The 12,540-nt window shown below is 48.0% G+C and overlaps 2 protein-coding genes across 2 annotated transcripts in view; one reads left to right on the top strand and one right to left on the bottom strand.

Annotated features, from left to right (window-relative positions):
- LOC104540349 (adrenodoxin-like) overlaps window positions 1-2,463 on the top strand; it is a 4,501-nt gene extending 2,038 nt beyond the window's left edge. The window contains exons 2-4 of the mRNA XM_010184136.1: window positions 1,663-1,787; window positions 1,998-2,127; window positions 2,343-2,463. Of these exons, the coding sequence (XP_010182438.1) occupies window positions 1,663-1,787; window positions 1,998-2,127; window positions 2,343-2,463 (376 nt within the window). The remainder of the gene's footprint in view (window positions 1-1,662; window positions 1,788-1,997; window positions 2,128-2,342) is intronic.
- A 5,059-nt stretch (window positions 2,464-7,522) lies between these two features.
- LOC104540348 (rho GTPase-activating protein 20-like) lies at window positions 7,523-12,533 on the bottom strand. Its single transcript, XM_010184135.1, has 5 exons — window positions 12,375-12,533; window positions 11,656-11,765; window positions 10,594-10,783; window positions 9,847-9,964; window positions 7,523-9,258 (listed from the first exon to the last, which is right to left on the bottom strand). The coding sequence occupies exons 1-5, from the start codon at window positions 12,531-12,533 to the stop codon at window positions 7,523-7,525; spliced, it is 2,313 nt and encodes a 770-aa protein (XP_010182437.1).
- Between the last annotated feature and the right edge of the window lie 7 nt (window positions 12,534-12,540).

Below are 12,540 nucleotides of genomic sequence, written 5' to 3'. Positions count from 1 at the left end.
CCCATGTGACAACATTTTAAGAAATAGTATCCTTAACCACTTAGGGATGCACTGCAATGATTTGTCAGCAGGTAAATGGGATTAGATCTAGATGGTGACTGTGACTTATGTGAAGTGGAATGAACAAGACCTGCAAACTTGAAAAAGGAGGATGTTTCTTCCCCCTTTTCCATTACATTTCTACAGGCATTTTTTCCTGTCTCTTATTCAGCTGGATATTATCAAGAGATATTATTATAAATTCTCAGAGCTCTGAGCCATCCTCACTGTTTGTTTCACTGGCCCCAGGGCTTCCAGAAGTGTTACCACGCTTTATACCAAACAGCGCTTTTGTTGGAAGAAGCTGGATGCTGCTTCACTCAGTCTTGTCTAAGTGGGAAAAATCAGGAGATTGAGAGCTTGGCCAGTGCTTGCTGTGAAATTCACTGTCTCCAAGGCCATGACTCTTTTTTCTTCCTATGCCAGAACTGAGAGCAGCAAGGCCATGAGGCAGCACTGACGCTGCTGGTGCTTGGAGCTTTATCAGGGCTGTGGGATGCAGAGCTGGATCTTCCCTGAGTTTTAGGAGAGTGGTATGTGCTGTCGCCTGATGGAGTAGAAGAGGGTGACCCAGCTTCTGCCACCAGAGAATGTCCTGGGCTTTGAGGTGATGGGCATTTGGGCAGTGCCACACTGGGAGGTACTGGGCAACATCCTTGCTGCCTCCAAGGTTCTGCCCTGTTTCAGTGCAGGAGGTGGGACCTTGGTCTAACTGTGACCCCCTCTTTCTAAGTGAGTGACCATTTGGGTACACCGTTTTCTCATGTGCTTCCCCTGGCAAGTACAAGAGATGGTCTCAGAATATCCTGTCTTGGTGAGAAATGCCTGACGCTGCTGTTCAGGATGGCAGCCTTCTCCATGGAGAAGATGATGATGCTGGAGGAGATGGAGGGGGTGCTGTTTCCCTCTTATTTGTAGATGCAGTTTCTGCAAGCCAGCACTGAGAGATGCTGATGGCCTTGTTTTTACCAGATTAAGTCTTGTAGGATGTCAGAATAACTAGAAATTTCTCCTGAGCAAGGATTACATCAGCTCAGAGGTTACTCGGCACAGTTGCTCTGTCAGCTGGGGCTGAGTGTGACAAGGCTCCCTGTCATTGAGTTCAGGGAAGGAGTGGGCACTCCATGAAAGCACAAGCAGTAGAAAAGGAACAGTCATCAAGTAATCCCCTTGGGAAGGGCAAACAAAATGTGAATGACAGCAGCCCTTATTGCATGAGCAGTGTCTGATCCTGACCACGTTTCTTGTTACTACATCGGTCTACCCAGGATTAACATCCCATGCCCAGGATTTGCAAACGTTTTGCCTGCCTACAGACACTCCCTCCCCCAGCCAGCCCAAGCAAAGGGTGCAGAGCATCTGCACTCATTCATGTGCAGCCAAACATTTATTCTGAGGGGTGTTTGATAAAGTGGGAAATATTTTGGGTCAACTCAGACTTGGCCACCACTGGGAACTGATAATTTGAATTTTTTCTGACATGCATGGTTCAATCCTTCTGCAAGGTGTTTGTATGCATGGTTCTCTCCAAGCACCATGCTTGTAGTGCTCAGCCACAAGCCCTCAACAGTGGGCATGCAGGACAGGGTAGGCTCCTCTGATTTTTGCAAACTTGTCTTACAGCACTGCTGACCAGGTGACGGTGCATTTTATAAATCGGGATGGAGAGCAACTTACAGCCACAGCCAAAGAAGGGGAGAGTTTGCTGGAAGTGGTGGTCAATCAAAACTTGGCTATTGATGGATTTGGTAGGTGTTGCACAAGGGTTTGTGCATCTGTGCTGCGACCCGTGAGTACCTGGGAATAGTGCAACTGTTCCATACACTGCGTTTCCTGGTGTCTCTTTTGACATGCTCCAGACCTGTTAAAGGACCTTTTCTCACGCTGTTCCTGAAGATGATCTCTTTCACCCCCTTGTTTTTTTCTGATCAGTTCCCAGTCCCTTGTTTCTCCACCAGGTGCTTGTGAGGGGACATTAGCCTGCTCCACCTGTCACCTCATCTTTGAGAAGGACACCTTCCAAAAGCTGGGAGCCATCTCGGATGAAGAGCTGGACATGCTGGATTTGGCGTACGGCCTCACTGAGACGTAAGCCTCGCTGCTGACTGTGGTGGTTTCTCCAGTCTCAAAGACAGATGCTTGGCGTCTGGTACCTCATGGTTGAGCCTTCTTTCTTCCTCTCGGGGCACAGGAGACCTTTAACAGGAACTTTAGTGAAAACCCAGCCTAGACCAGGCTGTGGGTGGGGAATTTCTTCCTTTGCTATGGGAACCGATGAGCCTCACTTAATGTTTTCTTCTCAGATCTCGCCTTGGCTGCCAGGTGTGCGTTAAGAAGTCGATGGATGGTCTGACGGTGCAGGTCCCCATTGATGTATCCGACATCAGGAAGCAGCAGGAGGTTGGAAAGCAAAGCAAACAGTAACTGGAAACAACTCCTGTGCAACTCGCATCCTCATTTTACGTGTGGCAGGGTACTTTGCTTTTGGCTAACACTATTGCTTTTTGTGGCTGGCTTGCAGTAGACCGTAGAGGTCTGATTCAGTATAAATGCCTCTATGGCAAATGTCTTATTTAAACAGAGCTTGATGCTAGGGTCTGTGGTAAATGTTTTAAGTTCTTAAATGCTCTGCTGAACACAACTGGGCTAAAGCCTATGGCTTTTTGTTTCCCTGGGCAGTAAATATCCCCAGTAAATATCTTTGCTGTGTGACTCACCCTCTCCTTTGAAATTTCAGGAATTCTGCTATTCTAAGTAACTGCTGGGAATTTTGCAAGGCTTGGATGTTTAACTGTAGAGCAAATTTTTCCCATTTTGGAAAGCTTAAGAAGAGATAGCTGTTCCAAATACAGGATGATGTGATGATATAGGCTGAGTTTGGTTAGCAAGAAAATACTGATAACCATGCGAATGGTGACATTTCCTGTAGGAGGGAACTGTTTTCTATGAATATGTTACACGTCACTGAATTGTTATGTGCCATGATCTGCTCTTTCTCCAACTACTAAATTTTCCCATTGCTGTACTACCACACATGTCAAATAAAATTCTAATAATCAGGCTTCTAGACCTATGAGATGCACGTTTCTGGTAACATGACCCTGGTTGGAATAGAATCAGTTTGATGGAAATTTAGGTATCATATCCTGTTGCCCCAGTTCTGACTGGATTTTCCCCTCATGTTTGAGTGAATCTGTCAAACTTCCCATCTAAATGTTGTGGAGAACCCATGATCTGTAAGTGAGTTTTCCGGAGTTCTGCACAGAAATGTTCCCTATGGATTTAGTTAAAACACAGGCCGTGTTTAGCAACCAGTTTAAACCAACAAGTTCTTAGGCGAGGTCTCAATCCCATAAAAGATGCATACATTAAAAAAAAATGCTTATATTCGAGCACTCACAGTTTTATTCAGTTTTATTTGGCATGAATGGCAGAGTTTTGATCAGGGAGGGCATTGTTCAGTTGGAGGAGCGTGTGGCATTTGTGCTCAAATACATTTAAGAAGGAGTGATAGCCATGAGGAGTGGGAGACACAAGGAATGTGCACAGACGGAGACACGGCAGTGGGGGAGCAGGGGGAAGGGGACAGCGTCTCTGAAGGGACAGTAGCCATCAACGACCCACGCTGGAGCAGGGACACCCCGAGGGACTGCAGACCCTGAAGGATCAGCACTTGAGCAGAGGTAGCAATTAAGAAACCAGGAGCACTGGAAGGAAATGAGTAAGAAGCCAGGGCTGGCAGAGAGAATCTGTTACACACATACCCTGACCTCCTGTGCCACCGCTTCCCTCTCTGAAGGGACTGGGAGGGACAAGGGGACGCTGAAACAATGAAGTGGGGGAGAGCTGGGGTTGACTGAAGCTGAGCTTGCAGAAGGGTGAGGAGAAGTGTGCGTCCCTGTTAGGTTAATTGCTGGTGATTTTTAATTCCCCCCCCTCCCCAATACCTGAATCAATAATTACAAGTTTGTGCTAGTTGACAATAAATGAAATTAAGTAAAATTCCACAGGTTGGGGTGTTTCTGCCTGTGACTGTAGTACCTGATTAGATGGATGAAAAACAAATTGGTGAGGGAGGGAGTAGCTGCTCTTTTGGAAGAGTTGAGTGGCTGTCACAGTCCTCTTCAGAGTGACCTTTGGAGAAGTTTCTATGGTGAGCTGTCTGCTTTGATATGCAGTTCCCCAAAACAGCCTGCACCACTCTTGGGGAAGGCTCTCTGTCCCTCCAAGTGCCATGGGGTAGCAGGGAGGATGGGGAATTGTGACCTGCAAAGGATGGGGGGTGAATGGCTGGGGAGCCTGGCTTTCCTGACTGTTGGGATGCCAGAAATGGGACTGACATGGTTGAAATGAACTACAGCTGCCCCCAAGTGCTTCCATGGGGGTTTCTGTGAGCCTGCAGGATAAGGGAACAAATCCCACATGCCAAGGAGAAATTACAAGAAGCTGAAGTGCATGAGTCAGTGTCTCTTCAAGGCAAGTGAGCTGCACTGGTCTGGCCTTGATCTATACTGGGAGGAGGTCATGAGGGCTCCTCACTTCCCGGATGGCAACCACAGGACACATCTTCCTGAGTGACTGCATCCGGCAGGGCTGTCGGTATGTGTCAGGCCAGCATGGACTAAATCTCTCCTTTTGATCTGGAAAAGGGCAGAGAGAGAAGGGAAATATGTATTTGTGCCCAAGGGCTGTACGTTAAGGGAAAAATGTGGCTTTTCTGGGACAGAAAGCCAAATATGTATCGGTATTTCTTGCTGTGAGCAAGGTGAGTGCTGTGGCTCTTTGTCAGTGCATCTCTGCACCTCAGTGAGGGCCACATCCCACTTCGGAGTTTTGAGGAAAGGATTCTGGTAGCAGTTGGATGTCACACGTGACAGGAAAATGACATCAAGCAGCACCCTAAGGCATCACCAATCACATTCCCATGGGAACTATGGCTAGGACTTGGGGGGTTTAGATGTGGGGTATTACATTAAGGCACTTACCTGTTCCTCATCCTGGATGGTGGCGCAGCTCGCAGGTTTCCCAGTCTGCTGTCCCTTGGAAATCCATGAGAGGCAGCGGGGTCTTTGTGCCCTTGGGGACACCAAATCTCCCTGTCTCGTGTAGCACCCTACCTCTTCCGTGCAGCCACAGGCTCCCAAAGGGACCAGTGATTCATGCTATCTTTTCTGATAAATTTTGAAGGATTTTTGTTTTAAATGAAGAGAAATTATTAACAGAGAGCTGGGCTAGAGCAACTATCCAGGGAAATGCACCTATATTAGGCAGCATAAGATGAGAAGAGGAAAATGTGCATTTCGCTCCGCCTCTCCCAGTGTTTCTATAAACTAATTTAACTTGCTCGTAATTCTTTTAGGTGACGCAAATCATGAGCTCTTACTCCACATGACTTGGTCCAGGTCCCCCTTGGTTGAACTGAGGCCAGCCCAGTCCCTGAGCCAGTTCACGACCCACCAGTGTGTTTAGAATACAGAGTACTCTCCCTTCCAAGAACAGGCAGACTTTTCTCATAACATTTAGTGCTGTTTCACCTTCCCGAGAAGACACAAAGAAGAGTAATGCCTGAGCTGATCTGCTGGAAGAGGGCTCCTCATCAGTTCCTCTTGCTGGGAAGCCCGGGTGTTTCACCACATGGTTTGGTGTTTCACAAACAGGTCAGAGCAGGGGAACAAAAGGCGATCACCGCACCACAGCGACAAACAAACGTGTGTGTCTTTTATTGAAATAGTTACAACTGTAGCTCTGGGAATAAAAAAAAGGCTGTGAATGCCTCGTCAGTGTTCACGTGTGAGGGAAATGATGGCGGTGGGGGGTTGTGTTACAATTATATACATCTTTCATCATACAAGGGCCACCAAGGTGATCTGGGACAGAGAGTGCCACATCTGAGAGTTAAACACCCTGCACATAGCAAATCAAACTCTGGACACCCTGGTAAGTGGGCTCTGGGCTTCCTCTCCCCCGCTCTGGTATTTGATGGTGTGAATTTAGAGTGCTAGGCCAGCTCCCAGGCAGTGGCAGATGAGTTGAGGCAGCTGATCCCTACATCATTTTAGAGGTGGCTTCCTGTGCTGTGTAAGGACTGAACTGTGGCAAGTATTGAGCAGGTCCAGGTATGGCTATTTGCAAACACTCAGCAGCTTGCAGCAGGCACTCACTCCTCAAGCACTACCTCTCAACCATGTATTTCTCTTGTCCTTCACCTGTTAGTCGAGTTAATTCACTGTTAACTGAGTAAAAGGAGCATGTCTCTCCGAGAAATCATCTTCAAAACCTCTCACATAACTTTCAAATGAAACATCCTGAACTTTTTAGACTTTTCCCTTCATTTTCTTAATGCCTGTCACACTAACGTAGTGCCCTTGGCTTCATTTTCAAGCTCAGCTGGCAGCATCTCAGCCCATGATGGCTGTGGCACTTCTGAGCATTGCCTGCCAACTTTCTGGCCAGATGGGGCTTTACTTTCAGCATCCACTCAACAACTTTCTTGACAACTTCCACAACTCCTTGACCTCGTGCTAAAGTCAAATCCTGCTTAAGTCTCTCTCAGCATGACTAGGACTTTGATTAGTTGCCCCATCCATGCTGCTTCTGGAAAGGGCCTTCTGAAATGTCACCACCATATACAGAAATAGGTCACCTTTTACTGGGACTAAAGGGACCAGTTGCTGCCAGAGGACACTGAAGACGACAAATGTTCATAGCCCTGCCAAAGTGGCAGTGCTGAAGTCCTTTATAGTAACTGTGGCTCTGCCAAACACTGGTGCTGGGGGAGGTATGAGAAGAGTGAATCAATGCACAAGTAATAGGGAAAAAAATAAGCAATCTTAGGTTAAAATTTTATACATGCCAGTGAAAGCTGGGCTTTGGGCTCTTTTGGGCTCTATTTGGTGTTTCTGGAAGCCAGCCTCAAATGGTAACAAACGCAGACTGTGAGCTAGACCAGTGGGGGGATGAAAGAGGAGCAGAGGGAAGCAGCTGTGGTTTCTGAGAGGGGGGTGAAAAGCCTTCCTTGGGATGAATGGTGGTGATGAACAGGGGAGGATTCTGTGCAAGCATAGAGGTTTTTAACTGATCCTGATGGAGCATCAGCTGTCCCAGTTCTCCAGGCATCCACACATATCAGCAGCTGACTGGGGAAAATCAAGCAGAGTTTCTCCTTTCCCACTTTAAGAAGAAATGGAGTCAGACCCTGTACAAGTCAGCTAATTAATGGACAAGAGCCCAGTGGCATTCACTCCACCAGACATCCAGCCAGTCGAGGTTTTTTTCCATAGAAAAAAGGGTGTAAAACATAAGAAACCCCCTACCCCAGCCAAAATGAACGTTAAACACCAACATTACATACACATCAGTGTTGCCTTACACTTACTGCCCCATTCAGCTCGCTAGATTCTTCACATCCTGATCGTATCTTACAGAACATTTTCTGCTGTGCATACACACAAAAAAAATACTCAGTTCTCCCACGTCCCTCTCTCTACACAAACATCTCTTCTGCGAAGGCCACCGTGTCATGCTCCTCTGCGGCCACCTCTGCTCGGGGCTGGCTCCTGAGCCACTCCACCCTGCTCTGGAGGAGTTCGTTCTCCACCGCTTCTGCCTCAGTCGCGGGACAGGCCACGGTGTCGTCGTGCTTGAAATACTCCCTGACAGTGTTTCGGATCGAGGCGGGGAGGATGATGCGGATGGTGTGGCTGAATGCTTTGAAGCCCCCACTCTGGGTTGGCGCCTGCGCCACGTCCACTGGGTTGCTCTCCAGCTCCTCAGGAGTGGAGGCACCCTGGGGGCTTTCTTTGGGCTCTGCTCGTGGGGATGGGACCATGCGTTCACGGTGGTAGCGCCTGGAGACTGACTGCAGGACAAGGGGCGTGTTCTGCCCATAGAAAACAGTCTGGGGGATGTGGACTTCCACAGTCTGCAAGCTCTTGGACAGGCTTTGCTCACTGCTGGGTGAGCCAGGGCTGCTGGTGTTTGTCATGCATCCATCCTCTTCCCCTTCCACTGGAGACCCACAGGAGCCTTCTTTATTTGGAGCCACATAAAAAGTGATCTTGGTGCGCTTCAGGCTTTCCTGGCTTGGAGGGCAGTCATCAACGCTTTTGATTTCAATGTTCTTCACTGCCTCCTCACTGTGCTGCTGGTGGCTCAGCTTTGGGGATTTCTCACTGGCCAGGCTGGCAGCTGGTGGCTCTGCATTTTGATTAAACTCTTTGGTATAATCCCAGCTCCTGAGCCCCAGACCAGAGACCCCTGCATCACTTGGCTGTTTCTCCAATTCTTCCCAGTCAAGACCAGCTTGTGGGCTTCCCACAGCAGCACCACTGAGAGATGGAAAACCTTTCCTCTCTCCAAAGCAATGACTGCTCTCTGCAGCCTTGGGCTCACACTCATGGAAACTGTCCAGGTCACACGGATGTAAAGGCACCGGAGATGTGAAGGACTTGTGCCACTCTTTGGGGGACCTCTTGGCAATCCTGGGGGACACAGCATGAAGCCTGGCAGACGTGCCGAACATGAATGGCAGGGATGACACATCTGTGGGACTAATGGCCGATGACTCCGAGCAGTAGGAGAAAGCACTGTCTAAGGAGCTGAGCGAGGAGGCAGACAGGGAGGTGGTGGTAGAGGACAGGCTGGAGAAGCTGGACCTGTTGGACAGGCTGGATTTCTGAAGGCTGAGCTTCTTCACCCTAGAGCCAGTCTGAGGTGACTGCCACAGGCTCTGCCTGGCCTTGTTAACCCCAGGACTTAGGCCTTCATCAATCAGCTTCTGGCTCTCCACCTGGAGCTGCTTGAGCCGGTGGATGTAGTCGGTGTGGCTGCGCATGATGGTGGCATCGCAGCTGGACTGGCGAGCCACCGGCTCGTGGCTCTGAGCAGGGAGCTGGGAGCTGAGGCAGACGCTGGGCTCTGAAGAGCACCGGTCCCTGGCCGGGCTGAGGGAGCGTATTGAGCCGATGGAGCAGAAGGAGCCCTCCTCTTCCAGGAGGTCATAGCTGTCCACGCTGGCGTTCTTCTGGGCTTTGCTTTGGTAGCAGGCTGTGATCTCACTGAACAAGTCCCAGTCTTCCTGGTCCTCACCAAGCAACAAGCTGCTGGATGGTTCAAAAAGGGCATCTATTTCAGGTACCAGCTGGTGCTTTGGTCCTTCTGGGTCACAAGCAGAAAATTCCAGCTCATCAGAGGAATCATCGTGCTGAGCCAAGCCTACGCCTGGGGCAGAGAATGCAAATTAATTTGCTGCCTATGTCTCCTAACCCCATATAGCACCTTACAACCAAGGCAGGGAAATATTATCAAGTCCGTGGAAAAGCCAAGATGATCCATTATTTTCACATGGACCAGATCAGGATAGGGAACAGTATAAAAAAAATCTGTCTTGGTGACCTGAGCAGTCACCAGTCACCTGTATGCAGAGGATACTTAACAGAAAAAACTTGATCTCTTTCCATTCGACCACTCCGTTTAGCTTTCCAGAACCAATCTGGAAGAAAAAAAGACTGCTGGGATGTGGCATTGCTAAGGCTGCACTAAATTCTTGTGGTGGCTGGAACAGGTTGAACAGCAGCCACAGAGAAGGACAACCACGCTCAGGGAACACTCTGAAGTGATGCCTCTCAGCCCTTTGCTCTCCCTCACTTCCTGCCTATGCCTGACAGGCAAAAGAAAAACCAAATCCAGCTGTTTTTGAATGTTTTTCCTTGGATGAGACATGAAGGGAAAGCAAATTCTTTTGAATGAGGAGTTTACCTATTAAAAGATTTTCCAGCATTTCTGAAGGATACGGTACCACCAACTTACCCAGAGATTCCTTGGAGTTTTTGGACTTCTTCTTGTCTGGTCTTTGAAACAAGGAAGCAATGTCACCTCCAAAAATCTCTCCTGAGTTTTCAATCAGGAACTGCACTAACAAAGCCACCTGGCAAAGACATGAATTTTAAGAATAATTTTCATGAAAATATAGTCAGCTATACAAAGTTAAATTAGTCCCAGAGTGCTCCCTTTCCTGTTACAAAGAAGTAATTTCCTACAGAACCTTTTGCTCAAGAAGCTGTCAAGAACCTGGCACTGTGTCTGTATTTATTAACTACACCTGGGCAACATGAGCTGAACAAACTGGTCCAGCGAGCAAGGCGCAGCATGTTATTTGATTTTCCTTACTACTGCTAACACCTCATAAGCTACAAGCAAGCATTCCTCCCCTCTGATGCAGTCATTGCTTACTTTGTCTCTGCAGGACGGCTTTAGACCCAGCTGAAGTGGCAGTGCCTACCTTCAGCTGCTCCATCGTTCTTATGCTTGCTTGTCTATATAGGAAGTTCATCTGGTAAAGCAACCACAGCTTCCCTCTCCACCCTGGATAAACTGAGTGCCCAAACTGCCCTAACAACACGGGCATAGCTGCACAAGGGAAAGGATGAAGTCTGGATGCTACTCAGACAGTGCTGCCACTGGTCCTATGCCTTCCTTTAGTCAACAATATACAGTGCCCCTAAAAAAGCAGTAAAATGGGAAGACAAGCATAAGGCCAAACCTACGATAGCTTACCTTCTTTGTAGACCTGCTCTCCTCTTCAGGCCCAGTGGGACTGGGTAGCCACAGCATATTGGGTGCTATGCAAAGAGCCAGGTTAAAGGCATTCATTTGATTCACGCCGGAATTCTGCTCAATGTGATGGAGGACTCCAAAGAGGTGTCTGAGTAAGATGAGGTTGGCCTCCGGGAGCTGGCTGACCAGACTATTAAAGAATGAAGAAAAACAGTGCTGTTCATAAAAATCTGCCCTTCAAATGTCAGAAGTTGCTTCCCAAAGGTTTTGTCCCCTTCTGCAACCAGTTTGAGACATTCTCATTTGATAATAAAGTAATACTGTGTTACTCCAGCAACTTCTACAGCCTACCTGCTCCGGTCACAGAGCCTGAAGGACCAAGGGACTTATGTCCAGAACACGTGGGTAGAAGTCCATAATGCCTTAACAAAATAATGACTGCCCAAAGGAGATGCATACAGCTCCAGGCCATTGCCCGTGTCCCATGCTGGAGAGACAATGGAGGAGGAGACCCACACAAACGGTAAGGTTCAAAAACGGAGCTGAGCCATGGACAAGGAGAGGTTTGATACACCGAGCCCACACGATGCCCACGATCGACTGTCCTTGCTCAGGGCAGCAGCTGCAAGGCAGTAAAGCCATTTTCAAGGTCCCAGTCACCATCTTGGCAGGGCTACTTCTTCCAACTGCCAATACCATGATCAGCTTTAGTTTGTGCACAGAAGAAAAACATTACCATCGATAAGGATCTAATCCCACTAACGTTTGATGTACTCCTGGTGGCTGAGTAATTGTGCTTTTTCAGTTTGCTGGTTCTGGTAATTTGAATTGCTCATCAGAAAATAATTCTCTAATGATATTTTTTGGGATCAGAAATGTTAGCAATGTTCATAAAATACCACTGAAAGGAAAGCGTTCTGACCAGTGACACTGGCAATCAGCAATGGCTCTGCTGTGGCCTGGAGCTGGGCCAGGAGTCTCCCAGAAGACAAAATCTGTGCTTAGGACCATATGCTTCCCCTTCTCCCACCAAAAGCAGCTTGTACAAAGGCTTTTACAAACCTTTTGATAGCTTCAATCTTATGTGCCCGATTTTCTGTGTCCACAGCTTCCATCCACAGTCCGTGCATGTCTGAGGATAGAACACTGTCAGGTATATTTCGAAGAAAATCCTGAATTAAATATATATATGCAGAGCAGTCTGGTCAGTTTTGAATTCCTTGTTTTGGTTTCACGATGCATATAGTCATTGTTTATTCACATTATTAAGCACAAGACAAAACAAAGACATGACACAGGCACATTTTTCCTCCCCTCCCCACTTCCACCGGGCCATCCCTGGGCTCTTACACAGCCACAGCAGAGAACCACATTGTGGCTTTTATCTTGCACTGAAAAGTGCCTGAATATCCTCCCCACCAACAGCTTTTGGTTTTAGGTCAACAAGAGCAAGAGATGGGGATGTTTTTTGATGCTTCAGATGCCTGAATTGTTCTGACCAGATTTAATTGTCAGTGCAAAAGGCTTTTTCTTACTAAAACTTGGGACTTATTGCAAGCTTCATCCCCCACCCACCACAACCTCTCTGCTTGGATTTGGCAACTGTTTTCCCCTCTTGCTTACTGGCAAGAAACCTTTGTGCATGTAGATGGACCAAGCCATCAGGTGAGATAATGTGGCTTGCTGGAAAATGCTTTGTGCTCCCTCCCAGATCTTCTAAAGATGCATGTGCCTTCCTTAAAGAAGGTACCCAGACAGCTGAGTTACTTGGCCAAACATACCGTGATGACAGCTGCAGCCACAAAGACTGACTCTCCATCCACCTGGACATCATCTCCAGAGTTCAGCTTCTCTTTCAGCTCCTTGCAGGTCTTGGCATTGGCAGAACGTCTGAAAATGCCCCTAGTAGAGGGACCTTCATGGTACAGCAGGAGCAGCATATCCTAA

Source organism: Mesitornis unicolor, unplaced genomic scaffold, assembly GCF_000695765.1.
Source record: "Mesitornis unicolor isolate BGI_N332 unplaced genomic scaffold, ASM69576v1 scaffold9665, whole genome shotgun sequence".
NCBI classification, from domain to species: domain Eukaryota; kingdom Metazoa; phylum Chordata; class Aves; order Mesitornithiformes; family Mesitornithidae; genus Mesitornis; species Mesitornis unicolor.
The sequence above is the reverse complement of the archived record's forward strand: the minus strand, read 5'-3'. Positions and strand labels throughout refer to the sequence as shown.